The sequence below is a fragment of the Panulirus ornatus genome, chromosome 51, assembly GCF_036320965.1.
Source record: "Panulirus ornatus isolate Po-2019 chromosome 51, ASM3632096v1, whole genome shotgun sequence".
NCBI lineage: Eukaryota > Metazoa > Arthropoda > Malacostraca > Decapoda > Palinuridae > Panulirus > Panulirus ornatus.
Genome location: NC_092274.1, coordinates 6,037,282 through 6,058,608, shown reverse-complemented (window position 1 = coordinate 6,058,608; position 21,327 = coordinate 6,037,282). Strand labels below are relative to the sequence as shown.

General features: G+C 39.8%; 2 protein-coding genes across 3 annotated transcripts in view; both read right to left on the bottom strand.

Moving 5' to 3' along the window:
* Positions 1–781: 781 nt before the first annotated feature.
* LOC139764886 (IST1 homolog) lies at positions 782–18,368 on the bottom strand. The gene is made up of 8 exons (XM_071691938.1): positions 14,970–18,368; positions 12,014–12,138; positions 11,197–11,329; positions 10,362–10,505; positions 6,158–6,316; positions 5,254–5,379; positions 2,805–2,993; positions 782–2,021 (listed from the first exon to the last, which is right to left on the bottom strand). Exons 1-8 carry the CDS (start codon positions 15,111–15,113, stop codon positions 1,869–1,871), a joined length of 1,173 nt encoding a protein of 390 aa, XP_071548039.1. The 5' UTR covers positions 15,114–18,368; the 3' UTR covers positions 782–1,868.
* Positions 18,369–18,511: 143 nt separating this feature from the next.
* Positions 18,512–21,327, bottom strand: part of LOC139764872 (uncharacterized) — a 33,603-nt gene continuing 30,787 nt past the window's right edge. For both annotated transcript variants that reach the window (XM_071691909.1, XM_071691910.1), the window contains exon 9: positions 18,512–21,148. In XM_071691909.1, the coding sequence (XP_071548010.1) occupies positions 18,977–21,148 (2,172 nt within the window). In that variant the 3' untranslated portion in view covers positions 18,512–18,976. The remainder of the gene's footprint in view (positions 21,149–21,327) is intronic.

Sequence of the window (21,327 nt, the reverse complement as noted above, 5' to 3'; positions counted from 1 at the left end):
CCAGCTGGACCCAGCCTTTTATCTTGCTTACACATATCCTCATTTAAATTTTTGTATGCTGAAGTGAACACAGTTTTACATGTTACTCATACATTGTTCCTTAATTTTTCACTTTGCACACAAGTCATCAGCTTACACAGGTATCCCAATTCACATTTTCATCCTCAGACACAAAACTCTCTGAGAGCAAACCAAGAACATCAAACTCACTGAGTTTGTTCATCTTTTACATGGTGCAATTTTCCTTCTTACCTTCAGTTTTGCAGTCTAAGATACTTAAAAGTTCACCCATGTGCCTTTATAATTGTGTATTCATAAGTATTCATCACTTTTTCAATTACTAATATTCTTTGAAGGATATTCATCTCTAACACTATAATCCTTCACTCACCATTGGCCTCCGTTTACCATAAATTTTCTGCTACCAACATCCTCCATACGTCATCATTCTCCATACACCTCATCCCACTATTAGCCCTAATCATAACAGCAGTCCTAAATGAGGGGCCACATATACTTTGTAGATGTCTTTGCAGAATGTTGGAAAAGTGAAAAGGTTTTCTTGTTATCCATAATAGTATTTTGTTTTTTTAAATTTGCAGGTACTTCCTGAGACAGGTTTAAGTCTGGCGTGTAATTAGGTAAAACAGTATCACATAAATATTACATTCTTTCTTAGGATTAATTATTTTACGACTTAAGTATAAGTATTCTTTAACTGTGCCTACTGATTATTACAAGGAGAAAAATAGAAAATGAAAAGTGTGTTTTCAATTGGCTTCTGCTTCTGCCTTGGCAAGGTAGCTTCAGGAACAGACTAAACAATGGCCCCATTTGCACACATACTCTCTCTAGCTGTCATGTATGATGCACTGAAACTGGAGCCTTACAATCTATGGCCAAGTCCCACAGAGTACTGTATACTGATTGTAGATATTTAGATCCAGTGTCCTGATTACTTAGTTAAGTATTGGTTGTATTATTTGGTGAGACTGTAATACTTGTTTAGATGTAATTAGAACAGACTGTAGTATTTGTCATGATGTCATCAGAGCAGGTTCAAACACTTGTCAAGATGGGGTCAAAGAAGGTTGTATTTGTTTGCCCAGAAATGGTCAAAGCCAGTTATATTGTTTGTGTAGATGTGATCTGAGCAGGTTATATTGTTTCCATAGATGTAATCACACCAGGTTGTATTGTTTGTCCACATGGGGGCAGAGTATGCTGTGATGTTTGTTATGATGTGGTCAGAACAGACTGTACTGTTTCTAAAGATGTGATTACACAGGTTGTATTATTTGCCAAGATTTGGTCAGGGCAAGTTGTACTCTTTGTTCAGATGTTGTCACAGCAGGTTGTATTCTTTGTCAAGATGTGATCATAGCAGGTGGCATTGTTCGTCAATATGGGGTCAGAATTGGTTGTGTTGCATGTTAAGATGTGATCAGAGCAAGTTGTATTTGTTCAATAACATGTGGTCAGAATTGGTTGTGATGCACGTCAAGATGTGATCAGAGCAGGGTGTATTGTCAAAATATGGTTCAAGCAGGTTATATTATTTGTCAAGATGTGGTCTGGTCAGAAGAGGCTGTATTCCTAGGTCAAGATGCAGTCACAGCAAGTTGCATTGTCAAAATATGGTCAGAGCAGATTGTACTGTATTTTGTAAAATCACAGTGTTACATAAGTGAACACTCTGCCAACCTATACTTAGTTAAAATTGCATGTCAACCTCCTTCCACACCATCAGTGAATTTTTTCGAAAATTTGTCCTTAGAAACAAATCTAATCAGCACAGCCCTTCTACTGGTCTGGAAACATACCACTGGTAGGCTGTGTATGTAGTAAGTTGATGAAGCTGTAGGAATCTACTTCCTCCTCTTCAGATTCAAAAACCGTCTGTTTAACTCATCAAAATTTATGTCCTGGTTAACATGAGGGTCGGAGCCATCACTTGGATCATCTGGCACACTAGGAAGGAAGGACAGGATGGGCTCTTCACTGTCAGACTTGTCTTCCTTCTGGTGGGTACACCAAGGAATTTTGACATGTATAATGAAAAGATATTTCATATGACGTTCTTCTCTTAAGTTTACTTCACAACTGAATTAAATAAACCTGCACTAGTTGTAATTTCACAAGTAGAATTAAATGTCTTTTTTTTCATTACTTGGGGCACTTAGAATCCTGCTACGTGACCTGTCTCATAGCACAACTTTAGCTCATCAAACATGCACCATTGTAACTGTAATGCAGTAATGCTCAAAAACAACACCTATCCAGTACAGACAACAGTGCTAATCCATTCCTGGATGCGAAGTAAACTGAAAATTTCATATCATATTTCTGTAGGGCAGTTTTTCTGTTAAACAAACCGCATGATACTTGACGTCAATTCAGTTAACATGTTAACAACCACCATGTAAATCTATCAGTGAGAGTCTCAATTATTGTACGATTCCAGCAGATTCTTAGAAACACTTGCAGAAATAAGCTCATTCATAGTGCTTTAAAACTTTAAGATTTAGAGCATTTGGACAGATCAGTTGAATTAGAGAAATATGATATCATCATTAAAAAGGATAAGCTAGGGAAAAGTGAACATTAATTAGGTAATGAAAAGTCTACTACCACACCTGCTCCACTTCTTGTTCCGTTCACATGTACTCCAGTTGTCCTCACTCTGCTCCCTAATTCCTTCTCATATATTAATATCACATCCACTCAATCTAGCATATAAACGAACTGAATGCACAAATACTACTTCACCAGTAATGCAACTGACCAATAAAGCTAAAACTTACATTATGGGTGTTGGTGCCCGGGTTGAGCTGGTGGTCATCTGGTTGGCTGTGAACCAATGTCATGTTGAGGTCATTAGATGCAGAGTTGACTTCATGCATATGGCCTCTGGGGAGCATACTTGTGTAAGCCGGAGGAGGGGAACAACTAGGCTCTATCATCCCATTCCACTGGCTGTTCCCGCTGACACTCTACAAGATACAAGGAGTGGTCAGAGCAAGCTGGGGCTTCCAAATACTCCATGTCAGCACAATAATTTTTACCTCCGTCATTTCTACCAGTCTTAACATGTCCTGTCACTAGATGTACTGTATATGGGATTTGTCATCAACCCTCTGTCTGTCTGTATGTGGACATATTCTTGTTAGCACAATAATTCAAGAGCAACACATGACAGAACTTCATATGTACACCATATGTATACCCTGTCGAATGACAAACTGATTAGTTGCTGAGTATGTAATAACATAAATCTGCATGTTGATTAGGAAAAACCACAAAAGATTGGTGGGGCTTGGTTGTGGATAGGGGACTGTGGTTTCAATGCATTACACATGATAACTCGAGAATGAGGACTTTTCTTCATCTGATCCTGGGGCACTAACCTACTAATGCAGGAAATGGCAAACAAGTATGAAAAAGAAAATTCTTACAACATCTGAATGAAAAACTGTTTTAGCATTTATTAACTTCTGTTACTTTTTCACAAAACTGCATCCTACCTAGAAAGAATAAAAACAAGTATGTTAGTTGCTAGATACTACTTTCTGGTGCAAGTTTCTGGAAATGGTGACATCATTATGTGAACCTAACTGTACAGTAACTTAAAGAGCTGAATGATTGAAAATTCAAATTCATAATGAGTGTGACCTAGACGAAGACAAATGCTATGGCATACAGATTTTTGCAAATTAATGAATTCAACATAATTTTTCATGGTCATATATTTAACTTGAGAAGTGAGTCAGTTGTTGTTCGCTGATGATACAGCGCTGGTGGCTGATTCATGTGAGAAACTGCAGAAGCTGGTGACTGAGTTTGGTAAAGTGTGTGAAAGAAGAAAGTTAAGAGTAAATGTGAATAAGAGCAAGGTTATTAGGTACAGTAGGGTTGAGGGTCAAGTCAATTGGGAGGTAAGTTTGAATGGAGAAAAACTGGAGGAAGTTAAGTGTTTTGGATATCTGGGAGTGGATCTGGCAGCGGATGGAACCATGGAAGCGGAAGTGAATCATAGGGTGGGGGAGGGGGCGAAAATCCTGGGAGCCTTGAAGAATGTGTGGAAGTCGAGAACATTATCTCAGAAAGCAAAAATGGCTATGTCTGAAGGAATAGTGGTTCCAACAATGTTGTATGGTTGCGAGGCGTGGGCTATGGATAGAGTTGTGCGCAGGAGGGTGGATGTGCTGGAAATGAGATGTTTGAGGACAATGTGTGGTGTGAGGTGGTTTGATCGAGTAAGTAATGTAAGGGTAAGAGAGATGTCTGGAAATAAAAAGAGCGTAGTTGAGAGAGCAGAAGAGGGTGTTTGAAATGGTTTGGGCACATGGAGAGGATGAGTGAGGAAAGATTGACCAAGAGGATATATGTGTCGGAGGTGGAGGGAACGAGGAGAAGAGGGAGACCAAATTGGAGGTGGAAAGATGGAGTGAAAAAGATTTTGTGTGATCGGGGCCTGAACATGCAGGAGGGTGAAAGGAGGGCAAGGAATAGAGTGAATTGGATCGATGTGGTATACCGGGGTTGACGTGCTGTCAGTGGATTGAATCAGGGCATGTGAAGCGTCTGGGGTAAACCATGGAAAGTTGTGTGGGGCCTGGATGTGGAAAGGGAGCTGTGGTTTCGGGCATTATTGCATGACAGCTAGAGACTGAGTGTGAATGAATGGGGCCTTTGTTGTCTTTCCCTAGTGCTACCTCGCATACATGAGGGGGAGGGGGATGGTATTCCATGTGTGGCGAGGTGGCGATGGGAATGAATAAAGGCAGACAGTGTGAATTGTGTGCATGGGTATATATGTATGTGTCTGTCTGTGTATATATATGTGTACATTGAGATGTATAGGTATGTATATTTGCGTGTGTGGACGTATATGTATATACATTGTGTATGGGGGTGGGTTGGGCCATTTCTTTCGTCTGTTTCCTTGTGCTACCTCGCAAACGCAGGAGACAGCGACAAAGCAAAATAAAATAAATATAAATATATATTTAACTTATGAGAGGGCATCAAATAATGCAAGAGCCTCTTTTTCATATATTTATGTACCGATTGGGAAAACAAAGTGAGTGTGGAAGTTCCACCATGGGAACAGATGTTCTTGTAAGGAGCAAAGAAAACACATATGACATACCAAATAGTAACTTCATGCAATGAATAAAAGAAGCTCTTCGGCTCCACATTTAAGGTGAATACTGAACAAGAAACAGAAAGTGCTGAAGTTGCAGCTCTAACCTGCATGTAGTTGTACATTTTGTCCAGTCTGGGGTCAGAGTAGGGGTCAAGTGGAGGGGACTCACTACTTGGCCCTTTGGCCCCACCTTTTGCTCCACTGGGTAAGGTCTTGGCCGTACCATCACCCTAAAATATGGGTCAAAACTGATTTCTGGCCTGGTACAAAAGTGTACATCAATTGCAGGTGGTATAAATCTTAAAAGGAAATAAAACTGTGATAAAAACTTATTGTACTAATTAACCCCTGATTACACCCATATACTACACAGCCATCTGCAATAATTCATTAATACAGTCTACTTAATTATAGTGGCCTCAACTTCCCTGTCTTTGACATTGTTTTCAGACCATTTACTTCAGCACGAGGAATCTTTTTCTAAGGCAGCTGTAAACTCTTATATTCCCTATGGAATTCCATGTCCCAGGTTTTACTGCTAAAGGTATTTAGCTCTGTAAAGTTTCTCACTCACATTCCCTCTTGCGATCTTGGTTTCTCTCAGATTCCATTTTTATCTCCTCACAAATCAGATGTGTAGATTTAGCAATATATGACCTCATTTAACAAGGATCATGATAGCTATACAAGAACATGAGGTCTAATATTGTTGGTGTAATATATTAGCCTTTTTGACCAATGTTTCCAGTTACATGTTGGTAAAGAAAGTTCTTGTCAGAGGCATCTGTGAAGTAAAACTGAAGGGGGGCTAAGGGACATGCAGATAGATGTCAAAAGAGTAAACAAACCGAATTAAATGTAGGCACAGACAATGGAAAACTGGTGCAATAACTCCTCCATAAGGCGAGTGAAGGCCCAGGCTGATGAAGGAAGCATTCATTGCAAGAAGCAACAAAACAGAGAAAGCAAGAGATGGAGGCTCCACTGACCTTTTGACATAAGCCTTACCAGATGAGATAGTGGGGCCGTGGGTTCAGGTAGATACCACTTAACTTCTGAGGGAGGGGCTTTCTCATCAACCCCTACTGCACCAATACTGTTGTTGCCTTGTTCACTTTCATCAAGTCCAGTATGGATATCCTGGCTCGAAGCCTCTTTACCCATCACCTGTACAAGGAAGATCAATGATGGCTGTCACTGTCTTTTAAAATCAATTATTCATATAAAACTATGCAATTCAGAGGCAAAATTACTTATGATTTCACTGAAATATGTTTATTTCCTTAGCCTCCACAAGATAATGATCAGACATCCCTCCAGTTGCACCTCTCAGCACATTAACATCCAAAAGTCTCTCTTTCGCACGCCTGTCAATTAACACGTAATCCAATAACGCTCTCTGGCCATCTCTCCTACTTACATAAGTATACTTATGTATATCTCGCTTTTTAAACCAGGTATTCCCAATCATCAGTCCTTTTTCAGCACATAAATCTACAAGCTCTTCACCATTTCCATTTACAACACTGAACACCCCATGTATACCAATTATTCCCTCAACTGCCACATTACTCACCTTTGCATTCAAATCACCCATCACTATAACCCGGTCTCGTGCATCAAAACCACTAACACCCTCATTCAGCTGCTCCCAAAACACTTGCCTCTCTTGATCTTTCTTCTCATGCCCAGGTGCATATGCACCAATAATCACCCACCTCTCTCCATCAACTTTCAGTTTTACCCATATTAATCGAGAATTTACTTTCTTACACTCTATCACATACTCCCACAACTCCTGTTTCAGGAGTATTGCTACTCCTTCCCTTGCTCTTGTCCTCTCACTAACCCCTGACTTTACTCCCCAGACATTCCCAAACCACTCTTCCCCTTTACCCTTGAGCTTCGTTTCACTCAGAGCCAAAACATCCAGGTTCCTTTCCTCAAACATACTACCTATCTCTCCTTTTTTCACATCTTGGTTACATCCACACACATTTAGGCACCCCACTCTGAGCCTTCGAGGAGGATGAGCACTCCCCGCGTGACTCCTTCTTCTGTTTCCCATTTTAGAAAGTTAATACAAGGAGGGGAGGATTTCTGGCCCCCCGCTCCCGTCCCCTCTAGTCGCTTTCTACGACATGCGAGGAATACGTGGGAAGTATTCTTTCACCCCTATCCCCAGGGATAATATACATATATATATATACATATACACATACACACACATACACATACATACACACATATACACACACACACACATACATATATATACATATGAAAAATGTAAGAAACAATTTAGAAAACTGAAACTTCTAGCTTGAAATGAATGAAAAAATGAATGTCACATAATGGTTCAACCTCTGGCTATGGAAAAAAGTAAATGTATAATTTATTTACACAAACGTCAATAGCAGTTCTCATCAATTTAAGATTTGTATGGGTTTTCAGAAAAGAAGAGTGAATGTTGGGGTGAAGAGGGTGGTGAGAGTAAGTGAGCTTGAGAAGGAGACCTGTGTGAGGAAGTACCAGGAGAGACTGAGTACAGAATGGAAAAAGGTGAGAACAATGGAAGTAAGGGGAGTGGGGGAGGAATGGGATGTATTTAGGGAATCAGTGATGGATTGCGCAAAAGATGCTTGTGGCATGAGAAGAGTGGGAGGTGGGTTGATTAGAAAGGGTAGTGAGTGGTGGGATGAAGAAGTAAGAGTATTAGTGAAAGAGAAGAGAGAGGCATTTGGACGATTTTTGCAGGGAAAAAATGCAATTGAGTGGGAGATGTATAAAAGAAAGAGACAGGAGGTCAAGAGAAAGGTGCAAGAGGTGAAAAAAAGGGCAAATGAGAGTTGGGGTGAGAGAGTATCATTAAATTTTAGGGAGAATAAAAAGATGTTCTGGAAGGAGGTAAATAAAGTGCGTAAGACAAGGGAGCAAATGGGAACTTCAGTGAAGGGCGCAAATGGGGAGGTGATAACAAGTAGTGGTGATGTGAGAAGGAGATGGAGTGAGTATTTTGAAGGTTTGTTGAATGTGTTTGATGATAGAGTGGCAGATATAGGGTGTTTTGGTCGAGGTGGTGTGCAAAGTGAGAGGGTTAGGGAAAATGATTTGGTAAACAGAGAAGAGGTAGTGAAAGCTTTGCGGAAGATGAAAGCCGGCAAGGCAGCAGGTTTGGATGGTATTGCAGTGGAATTTATTAAAAAAGGGGGTGACTGTATTGTTGACTGGTTGGTAAGGTTATTTAATGTATGTATGACTCATGGTGAGGTGCCTGAGGATTGGCGGAATGCGTGCATAGTGCCATTGTACAAAGGCAAAGGGGATAAGAGTGAGTGCTCAAATTACAGAGGTATAAGTTTGTTGAGTATTCCTGGTAAATTATATGGGAGGGTATTGATTGAGAGGGTGAAGGCATGTACAGAGCATCAGATTGGGGAAGAGCAGTGTGGTTTCAGAAGTGGTAGAGGATGTGTGGATCAGCTGTTTGCTTTGAAGAATGTATGTGAGAAATACTTAGAAAAGCAAATGGATTTGTATGTAGCATTTATGGTTCTGGAGAAGGCATATGATAGAGTTGATAGAGATGCTCTGTGGAAGGTATTAAGAATATATGGTGTGGGAGGAAAGTTGTTAGAAGCAGTGAAAAGTTTTTATCGAGGATGTAAGGCATGTGTACGTGTAGGAAGAGAGGAAAGTGATTGGTTCTCAGTGAATGTAGGTTTGCGGCAGGGGTGTGTGATGTCTCCATGGTTGTTTAATTTGTTTATGGATGGGGTTGTTAGGGAGGTAAATGCAAGAGTTTTGGAAAGAGGGGCAAGTATGAAGTCTGTTGGGGATGAGAGAGCTTGGGAAGTGAGTCAGTTGTTGTTCGCTGATGATACAGCGCTGGTGGCTGATTCATGTGAGAAACTGCAGAAGCTGGTGACTGAGTTTGGTAAAGTGTGTGGAAGAAGAAAGTTAAGAGTAAATGTGAATAAGAGCAAGGTTATTAGGTACAGTAGGGTTGAGGGTCAAGTCAATTGGGAGGTGAGTTTGAATGGAGAAAAACTGGAGGAAGTGAAGTGTTTTAGATATCTGGGAGTGGATCTGGCAGCGGATGGAATCATGGAAGCGGAAGTGGATCATAGGGTGGGGGAGGGGGCGAAAATTCTGGGGGCCTTGAAGAATGTGTGGAAGTCGAGAACATTATCTCGGAAAGCAAAAATGGGTATGTTTGAAGGAATAGTGGTTCCAACAATGTTGTATGATTGCGAGGCGTGGGCTATGGATAGAGTTGTGCGCAGGAGGATGGATGTGCTGGAAATGAGATGTTTGAGGACAATGTGTGGTGTGAGGTGGTTTGATCGAGTGAGTAACGTAAGGGTAAGAGAGATGTGTGGAAATAAAAAGTGCGTGGTTGAGAGAGCAGAAGAGGGTGTTTTGAAGTGGTTTGGGCACATGGAGAGGATGAGTGAGGAAAGATTGACCAAGAGGATATATGTGTCGGAGGTGGAGGGAACAAGGAGAAGAGGGAGACCAAATTGGAGGTGGAAAGATGGAGTGAAAAAGATTTTGTGTGATCGGGGCCTGAACATGCAGGAGGGTGAAAGGAGGGCAAGGAATAGAGTGAATTGGAGCGATGTGGTATACCGGGGTTGACGTGCTGTCAGTGGATTGAATCAGGGCATGTGAAGCGTCTGGGGTAAATCATGGAAAGCTGTGTAGGTATGTATATTTGCGTGTGTGGACGTATGTATATACATGTGTATGGGGGGGGGTTGGGCCATTTCTTTCGTCTGTTTCCTTGCGCTACCTCGCAAACGCGGGAGACAGCGACAAAGTATAATAAATAAAAATGTTTATTTCCACAAACTTCCACTAGGATCCCATTATTTACAAACTTCCACTGGATCCCTGATTCCTGGCAATAGCAAACTGTGTTAATTCTGCTAAGCAATGGCATACAACAGTAATGATAAATGTTACATCAGAGGTGCAACATAAAACACACCTGTTTACACAAGAGCATCAGTAAATAAAGTTAAATAGTATCCTTATACTGTTCATGTCTGCTACTCCTTAACAGCCTCCCACCTCTTGACAGGGTGTGCAGTTGGCACGATTTAGTCCCAACATTCACAATAGTACCATTAACTAAATTAATATCTTGTTTTGTTGTCAGACCAAGTACAATAAATCAAATACCTCATTGACACTGAGAGGGACATACCTGAGGATCTGGCTCATACTTTACATTGTAGATCTTAGCAATCTCTATTAGGTACTTCTCAACCAACACTTTAGATGGGGCTTGCACACTCATCTTCTGGATCAGTCGCTTGCTTATTTTGTCTATGTGCTGGTTACGACATGCCTAAATACAGACAAAAGATAATCAGGTTTAAGATTATAATGGAATAACATTTATATCGAAGTTAGAACAACATCTGGTGTGAAATATGGCTGGACAGTCAGATAACATCTATTACAAACTGAATATTTAGGTAGTTCATCAATTGAGGGCTGTGTAATCTTGGAGTTTTTGAAAAGCATAAAAATCATTAGTTCTCTAAGGATATAAGGTTGAAATGAGGGTCTCCAGTTGCAGTTTTCTAAAAAACTGGTGCAGCCTACAATTGCCTGCTGATGAAACAAGGTTTATAACTGTAAAATAGCTATGATGACTTTAAATTAAAGTGGATGTTTAGCTAATAGAGTGAGCATGGACAGAATAATGCACTTCACATAAAATGCTGTTAAAGACATTTCTAAGAAATGAGCTCAAAGGCAGTGTGGACTTTTATGAGGTACTGGATGCAGAAAGGATACTTAAAGATTGAGGTACTTGGGTACGAGACTGGGGTTGAATATGTTGTTAGGTGGGTTTGGTAGAAGTCAGGCCAAGGAGTGAATGGCAAAAGACTGTGTTCATGATAAAGCTTTTGCAACTATGCAAAGATACTGGTGTATAGGATAGCAACTGACATGAAGAGAAATTTTCACCTGGGCATGCATTTATCAACCTACCGAACCAGTTACTCCCTTAGCAGCAAAGAGTCACTCACCTGAGCATAGGGCTTGCCATACTTGAGCATCAGTTGGTCAGCAATAAGCTTAAGCTCTGGCACATCAGCTTGGAGCCTAGGGGTAACCCACAGAATGGAGGAGATAACCTCAGCCAGACCCTCATCCAGACCTCTGGGGAGACATCTTGTGTTTATATTCTCAAACACCTTTGTTTATATCCAGTACCCATACTGTTTAATGCAACTGCAGTGGTGAACAAGATTGATCTATCACCTAAACATCCAGTAACCATTTCAAGAGCTCACCTGCAATTTGGTGGGAACCATAACTTTCTCTAAGCACCAGATCCAATGACAATTCTACAATAAAACCTCTCATATCTACATATTAATAACCCACTTCCATTACAGACACTCCGCTCACCTTCACTAAATATTAATGCCCCACTCATCTTTACTATATCAATGCTGAATATGACTACATACTAGTACCTAACTCCCCACACTCTATACCAACACTTTACTTTTGTCTCATGTTAACAGCCTTTGCATCTCATTAATAAACTGGCCCCAGTGTAGTAAAACAAAATTTAAATGAGTGTATATAAGACAGCATAGGTTTAAAACCATAGCGAAGTCATAAGAGGGTGGGTGAAGGCTTAATGTAATATCGGTAATGGTTGATTTATGATGTTAAATTTAGTTAAGGGTATGTGGCATGGTTTAGTTAGGTTAAATGGCTACTTCTGGTTGGGTATAAGGCAGCAAAAGGATGTCCAAAATGCATTCCAAATACGCTACCTCTCTTACAATATTGCAAGAAAACTCCACCTATTGGGAGGCCATTGCTGCTGACCTCATCTGCTGAACAAGGCCGAAACGCGAAAGGAGGAGGCCACAGAACACCTCAGTCAGCTCCATGGCCTCCACCATGTAATCCTCACAGATGATGTGCTCCACACGAATCTTGGCACTACCATGCTGAAATGGTTAACACAATTTTTAATTATATTCACTCACTTCTTCAGTCATCTATAATTTCTGCACTGTTGCTTTTGATGGCAACAGTATATGGACTAAAACCAAACACAAAAGAAGCTTAGCAGATATTCGGACACAGTTTCAATGACTGAAGATATTCTTACAAGCTGATCTACGTTCGTAGCCTTGGTTCAATCTGATCTCAACCAATCTATGATAATTAGATTTGAATTGTAAGAAAGACAATATCCTTTTTATATACCGATTAACATTCTGTAATTCCCAAACGTTACTCACTCCCACAGTCCCAACCCAGCAGTGCCAATTGTTCAGTGCCACAAACCCAGCAGAGCCAATGGTACACTCCCACAACCCAAGCAGTGTCAAATGTTCACTCTCACAACCCCAGCAGGGCCCATTGATTCACTCCCACAACTCCAGCAAAGCTAGAGGGTTTATGCCTTCAATGGCAATGGTGCCACAGGAGTATTCCAACATTACCAAGGATAAGGGTTCGATTCTTCAACCCCAACATTGCCTAAGACTGACTTTCACAACCCCAATAAGGCCAAGGGCTTCAAACCCCAAAGCTCTATGGAACATGCCTTAAACTCTTCGCAAATTTCTACATGGGGGCCATCAAATCAGAAATCCTAGCTACAAGCTATCCCTCTCTATACTGCCACTACATCGAGGACGACATCATTCATATCAAGGACCTTCAGGAACCACAGGACCTCAGACAGTGCTTCAGTGCTGCTTCTGGACTTAACTTCACCCATGAAGAAGTCAGCAATGACATCTCCCCTTCTTGGACATACTCGCCACCGCACACAACGTATGATTCAAGACTACAGTATTCACCAAGTCCATGAACAAAGGACTCTGCCTGAATGGAGAAAGTGAGTGCCCCCGACGGTACCTGCACTCCACCATCAGCACCTACAGGAGAGCCCTCTCTCACTGCTCTACTTGGAAAGATGCCCACCAGGAGCTTGAACGTGTGACTCAAGTCCTTGTTGACAATGGCTACATTAACACATCAAGATATACTACAGAAACCACATGTTTATAGACTACAAGACAAATGAGATCATCAAGGGCATTGTATACAGAAATGTATGTCCCACAGACCTGGAACAATACATTGCTCTCATCATCTACTACAAAGCAATGGAAATATCTCACCCTCTGCTTTGCAAAAGACCTGCCGTGACCAAGACACCCCTTCAATAGGACCATGTCATTTACCAGCACAGCTACAACAGTGAAGAGAGTGGACCTCACTCATACATTGGAATGACAGAGACCAGACTATCATGGCATCTCACCTGTCACCTACAGAATGGAGCCATCAAGAACCATTACGCCACTCTACATAACTCCCGCCTGACATGACAAGACCTGGATCATCAACAGAGAACAAAACCCTCGCCATCTCTTGTTCCTAGAGGCAATTCACATCATCACAAAACAACCTATAATAAAAACACGTAGATTTTCACATCCTTCCAATCTCAAAACACCTCATAAGCCTTACCAACCAAGCAGCCACCAGAATCGTTTATAGGTACCCACCCACAACAGAATCAGCCTGAAGATGGAAAAAGTTAGTTCCAAAACATCACTGCCATTTAGAGAAGTGAAGAAACTTCAAGAAGACCATTGAAAAACTGTATGGCAATTAGAAACCGTACATAAGAAAATAAATAAGGAGAATATGCCAAAGCTTTCAACCTCAATTGCCTCCAAGAAAATATCCTGCCTGGCTACATCAACATTTCTATATGTGTGTGTGTGAGTGTGTGTGTGTGTGTGTGTGTGTGTGTGTGTGTGTGTGTGTGTGTTTCCTTATAAATGGCTCTAATACACTTACAATTGTAATGATATTCATCGTCCATTGGGCACTGCACATTCTTTTTCAAATTCACCAATTATGTATTGGTGATCAAGGAAAGTATATTCAGTAAAGATATTATTTGTTTATTGATGACTTAGTATATATACAGTAAAGATATTATTTGTTTATTGATGACTAACATAATAGTTAGTATAATCCAGTAAAACATAAGTCTGCAACTGCAGAATTTATGAACATAAATGCAATCCTTTACGTTTATATTCAGAATAAAGATAAATATGAAAATAAAATAAAATACACAGTACCAATACATGAACAAAAAAAACTCGCATAAAGATGATATATATATATATACCAAATATGTAGCCCATGCATTATATGATTTAAAACTAACACAAAAACAATAAAATATATAGAAAAGAAAATGCAAGACTAGAATTATATTAATATTTGCATATGGTTAATTTCAAACACAGACACTTCTTGCATACCTGTAACCTTCACACATCTGGTATGCTTCACATGTATACACTAAGGGAACATACCATTCATATGTATACACCTAGGGAACATTCTATTCACATGTATACTCCATGGGAACATACCATTCACATGTATATACAAAGGAGCATACCATTCACATGTATACACCAAGGGAACATACCATTCACATGTATATACCAAGGAGCATACCATTCACATGTATACACCAAGGGAATATACCATTCACAAGTATATACCAAGGAGCATACCATTCACATGTATACACCAAGGGAACATACCATTCACATGTATATACCAAGGAAACATACCATTCACATGTATACATCAACGGAATATACCATTTACATGTATACACCAAGGGAACATACCATTCACATGTATATACCAAGGAAACATACCATTCACATTCAGGAACTATTTTCCTTTGCTGTACATGAGGAAGTAACAGAATAAACAGGACACTAACCTTTCCTGAGGCAAGGTAGTCGGCAATTTCCCTCCTGGCCTTCTGGGCCAACTCCGTCTTCTTCTTCTCCAGCAGTTGGAGCCTGTTGATGGCCAGCCTCAGGTTGGTCTTCAGCTTGGTGTAGTTGGGCTTTGGAGTAAACATGGCGGTGGCGGGAAACCCTTAGCTGGGCCACAGCATGACTGTTATCAAGGGGCTACCTACAATCAGGCAGCCAGAGACACTCATATCTCCCATAAGTTGCTGATAATGGATATAATCAGCAGCCACTCGTGACACTGACTGATTTGTGATATGTTACATCACTCTTAGATTAATGTTGCCCACCACCCCGGACTGGACATATCTATTCTGATTCTTTTAATTCATTTTATACTACTTACAACAATTGCCTTAAGTGAATTAGGGGATCTTTCAATGCCATTTAAGGGACCACCATGCAAAATTCGATGAAAATCAGAAAATTTTGCTGAGTTAACGTTTAGGAGTTTGAAAAGAGTTCTGTGGGAAGCTAGACGTTGACTCAGGTATCAAATCGTAGATTCCATTATTGGCGAATATCAGCAAACATGATTTCATATGACAAAATTATCCTTTGCAAAGGAGAAAACGGTCATATCTTTAAGATTCTGTAAAGTCTCACATATATGATGAACAAACTGTGTAACAGATGTATGAATCCACGTTCTTCAATCAAATCTAAGATAAAGCTAACATAACTTTAGTGACCTAAAGTCACTTTAATGACATCATCATTGACTGGGTGAGAGTCTGTGACCTCATCTGACCTAATAATCCTTAAAGAATCTGTTTGGTGGGCCATCCTACACATCTGCACCTGCAGTATTAATCCCTGACACCCACACTCAATGTTGCCCTTAGCACATCAAAAGCTGCCTCTGTAATCACAGATGACCTGACCCTTTCCATAAGAAGCTTGCTACATTCAGTTTCAACGTCTCTAATTCCCTTTCGAAATAGCTACCTCTCAGGCATGACTTCACTGCCTCTTGAATACCCAGGCATCATCATAAGAAGTCAGTCTGGCAGTTAGCTCACCATGAGACAACAAATTTACCACTCCAGTACCTGAAGTCTTGGTGATGTGACTCCAGACTCAAGCCACCCTTTAGGCATCTCTGTCCCAACATGACTCCTGATTTTTCATCTTCCTGGCAGGTTTTATTGTAATTCCTCATCTCTGACATCCACCTATGGCAGGAATTGCATGGGACATTGCCATTGGCTGTCAAAAGCAGCAGCAGTAACAACAATGGACTCATGGCCATGCCTGCAGTACTCTTGCATCCCTTGTGCCTCTCAAGGAGCCTCCTGCATCCCTAATGCCCTTCCAGGAGCCTCCTGCATCACCAGCGCTCCTGCATCATTAATGCCTCTCCAGGAGCCTCCTGCAACCCAAGCAGTATTCGACAGTCACTGCACACTCCAGGAGCCTCCTGCTTCCCTATCACAAATCAGCAGCTGCCACACACTCCAGGAGCTGCAATGCATGCCACACCCACCTCCTCCAAAAGCTCCTCATTGACTCACCAGCCACGCACTCCTGCTTCATCTGATGCCTACCACCACCAGCATCACAGGGCCCATGTCAAGCTTCTCTCGTATCAATCAACCAACCTTACTTTGACTCTTCTTCACCATAATCCTGCACTTACTGTAGATCACTGCCCTCTATTACCTCATCTTGAATATCCTACCCAATAAAACATTGCTGTTGTTTAAAGTGTGTTTCTATGCATCTCAGTTTTACACCAATAAGACCCTACCAGATTCATTCAATGCTACCATTTTGGTCCACAGTTAGTAAATGAAGTAAAATCTTTGCCTCTGTCTATGGCCCACCTGAGTGCTTACGTAGCTACTTGTTAAATGCCATCTTGGTTCTTACCCTAAGAAATCTCGATCAAAAGACACTAGATGTTAAATATCCCTTGGTTGGTCCCATGTTGGATGCCAGAGGTTTACCTATTTCCTTTGTCCTCACTGGCTGGGCACTGTCAAGTCTGTATTCTGGTTCCTTGCTGATAACTAATCATCTAAAGCTTCTCTGAATTGGCTACTTCTAAACCCCTTGAGCACAATAGGACCCTCAGGTATGAAGGCATGACAATGAAGGGCTTGGTTGATAGGTCATCACATCCTGTGGGTCATATCGTTGTGAAGCTTAGCCATTCTTCCATATCGAGCAATATTTATAAGAATTTTCTTTATGAAGTACAGAACATAAAGTACAAAGATAAAATGTCCTAAGGTTTTTGATATACAAAAGGTACATCACAATAATATAGTTTGCATATTCAAGGAGATTATTCAAGAGAAAAATGGGGTCATAATACATGCTTTCCATCTCTTTCAAGAGAGCTTGTCAAGTGCAGTGAGCCAACACTTCAGTGGCTCTCAAATTTCAATCATCTGGCCAAAGTAGTTGTCTCTTCTTTCTGTCTCACACAAACGTGGGGCTCTGACATTCAATTCAGCTCAGACAGAATTTCTCCATCTCACATATAACACCTGAGAACACAGAACTCACAAGACTCATTCTTTGTTGACTGTCCTGCAGTAAGCATCATGTAGTAACCTTAACTTTTGGCAAATTCTAGTCGTAAGTACCCTCTCTCTCTTGTAGGTAGCAGATGACCATAATACCAAGGGGGCCCCAGATTTTGGTTGTAGGTACTTTAACATCTGGGCAAGGTTTCAAGGTACAGCATGTAGGTTTAGAGAGCCATTTTGAGGCTACTTACTAAAAGCTTTATAAAGTATGTTTAGTTTCTTGCACTCATATATGAACTTGCAGTGTCAAATTATGATGAAAGGTACCTCAGGATCAAAAGGCAGGATCTAAGGGTAGCAGAACCTCCCAACAAAGGCCAATTTACTGCGTTACAACAGCTTCTTGGTAATCATTCAGCTCAAAGATTACCAAAATAACAGTTTTTCAATCATATGCCTTGAAAGCCAACAAAGGCCATTTCTCACAATTTCTATAATCTTTCAGCTGACTGATACAAAGGATTTTCTCATCAATGCCAGTTTTTTGCATATGTTGGCAGTCACACCAACTAGTAACTATTAATAAGAAAGCCATTTCAACATCTTGCATTATCCAACATTACACTTAATGGAAATTTGAAATTCTTTATGACATACCAGTCACAGATAGAAGTTATCAAGTCACAGGCATCAGTAAAAAAATATATATAATAATAATAATAATAATAATAATAATAATAATAAACATGAAAAGAAAATTATGGTCTGGTAACTTAGATCTAACGAGACCAGTAACCTAGGCCTGGAAAATGTAAGATAATACTCAACCCCACTCCAAAGTCAGGACAGCAAAGTCATACTGTACTTCCCATAAAGGCTGCATGGTAAGCAAATAAACATCCCTAAGTCAAGCTTTAGTTTGACAAAAAGAGGGAGAGACAGACTCAACCCCACCAGACAAAGAAGTCATACAGTTCCATCTTATCAGTCATGAAGAGGCTGTTCACCATGTTTCTATCAAAATAATCTTTTACAAACACATTATACAATTTTATTGTAGCTTTATTTTCAAGTACATCTATATATTTACATCAACTAAGCTTTTTTGTACAGAAGTACATCTCTATCTCCACATCACTAGGTCCTGAAAACCAACAGAAACTTTCAAAACCTGCTTAATATTTTGGCAAAAAGATTCTATTTGCTTGAAGTAAGACAAGAATTACAAGGATAGGGAAAAAATATTTGAATGACAATGTGAATCTACTGTATTGTTTTAATCACAATGTAACCAATGAAATGAATGGTAGATTGAACAAAGATCAAACCCTTACCTTTTCCCATGATTGTGCTTCCCAACCTCCTTGTCTGCACATGGTATCTGTCTTTCCATTACAAACCAATCTTTTCAAAAGTTCACCATCATCTATGATTATGATGATAACTCTTTTCTCTCCAATTCTAACTTCTTCCTTTCCAAACATGCCCCACTCCTACAAACATATAGGGTCTGACTTTCTTACCAACATGTCTTCTTCCTTATTGTCCTCTTCTTCCTTTAATTCCTCCACATCCACAAAAACGGTTTCACCAGCACATATATCACTCTGAGTATCATTCAAACTTTCCCTATCCATACCTGACACTGGCATATTGAACAAAATACCACCTTCCTTTTCCACCTTTGGGGTTTCGTTAAATAGCCATTCATGTCTAACATGGCAAGCATCACTTTTAGTAGTAATTATTTGGGAGATGTTATCTCCAGCAACGTTTCCCGCTTTCATCATCAAAGTAGTTTTGTTATTCATCACAATAGTTTTTCCATTAACTCCAAACTGGTTACCATTACTTCCTGCTTTTAGACATGCTGGTATATTCAAAACATTCTTATTTTGCTTCTTATTTTCTTGGGTGTCACTTGGGTGTTTAGTGACACTCACATTCTTTTTGTAATTGGTTATTTGGTAAACTTTATTCCGAGAAAAATACCAGCTATCATTTTTTAGTCCTTGACTCCCAGAAAATTTATGAGGATATTCTTCATGTAAGTGACTAACACTACATGTCTTTGAGTTATCTTTGGTTGTTATAGTTACACTAATAGGTTTGGGAACTTTGTTTTGAAGGCAATTTATATTATCAGTGCAGGTGTCACTTCTGAATTCTTGACTCCCAGATAATCTATAAGAACCTTCTTTATAAGAGTGATAAACACGACATTTCTTTGCATTATCTTTGGTTGTTATAGTTACACTGATAAGCTTGGGTGCTGTGTTTTGAAAGTTATTTGCATTATCAGCACTCAACGCAGAACTGCGGCTGTCAGCTTTTAAATCTTGACTCCCAGATAATCTATGTGAATCTTTTTTATGTGAGTGACTCTCATTGAATTTCTCTGAATTTTCTTGGGTTGTTGTTCTTACACTGATTAGATTGGGTAATATCTTCTGAATATGTTTTATATCACCAGTGCGTAAGACAGAGCTCCTGCTGTCACTTTTTAATTCTTGACTCCCAGATGTTTTATGTGAATCTCCATTAGGAGGGTGAATAATGCTGCATTTCTTTGAATTATCTTTGGTCGTTATAGTTACATTGATATGTCTGGGCACAGTGTTTTGAAGGTGATACTTACCATCAGCTCTCAAAAATGAATTGTAGCTGTCGCTTTTTAATTTTTGACTTCCATATAATTCATGTGAATTTTCTTTCTGTGAGTGACTGACACCACTGTTCTCTGAATTGTTGTGGGTTGTTGCAGTTATACTGATAATTTTGGGTGATATCTTTTGAACACAATCTATAACATCAGTGCTCAAAACAGAACTGCAGCTATCACTTTTAAATTCTTGACTTCCAGATGATTTACATGAATCTGCTTTATGTGAGTTACTGACATTACAGTTCTCTGAGTTCTCTTGGGTTGTTACAGTTACACTGATAAGTTTGGGCACTGTGTTTAGAATGCGATCTATATCAGTGTTCAAATTACGACGACTCCTTGAATTCCTTACAGAAATACTTGGATGTCTCTTGAGAAATTCCATAAACCATTTTCTATCAGCTACTCCATATATGTCCCAAGAAGGATAACGCTTAATGTTATATTTAACAGCAAAATTGTATACTAACCTTCGAGCATCCCTACTTTTCAGTCCTTTAAACCACTCATCTGCCTTTTTAAAACATTCTTCCAGCTGATTTTCTTGCTCTGGGGTAAAGACAGGCAAAGCTATGGAATGTAACTGAAAAGCTGGTTCAGGTAATGAATATCCAACATACTGCTGTTTCTCTACCCTGCACGCCAAACCAGAGTCAATGACTCTAGTGTCTAAGCACTTTTTGAGCTCAACTTGCTCATTAGCAAAGGTGCTTCTATCTTTGGATAGTGGCTGAGAAGATCTCGTTCCTAAAATGAATGCATGTTGTTGTTTTTTCTTTGTCCTGTGAGATAAAGAAGGTCTCTTTTGTAAAGTGATTGAATGTTGTTTTTTCTGTATGTTGTGAGGTAAAACAATCTGACTAACTCCAATATTTTCTATCACACACCCCTGATATGATTCATGGCAAGTTATTTTTGTTGCTTTCGTCCTATCCATCTCCTCAATGCCAACTGGTTCCTCTGGTGCTTCACTCTCATCCTTCTTCAGCACACAAGTCTCCTGGAACAGTTTTTCAAAGTAAAACATTAACAAATCTTCAAATGTAATTGAAACATTAAAGTGTAGCCTTGAATGTGATTAAAAGTTCTTGATTATCCTAAGAGTATATAATAAAGAGACTTAAATCTCTGTATCTATTCTCCAATTTATGTTTTTTAGATATGATATCAACATTAATC

Coding starts and splice junctions, on each gene's coding strand:
- LOC139764886 (XM_071691938.1), bottom strand. CDS start 15,113: ATGTTTACTCCAAAGCCCAACTACACCAAGCTGAAGACCAACCTGAGG. Junction 10,506..11,196: donor ATGGCAAGCCCTATGCTCAG/GTGAGTGACTCT, acceptor GTCTGTATTTAG/GCATGTCGTAACCAGCACAT. Junction 6,317..10,361: donor AGTATGAGCCAGATCCTCAG/GTATGTCCCTCT, acceptor TTCCTTGTACAG/GTGATGGGTAAAGAGGCTTC.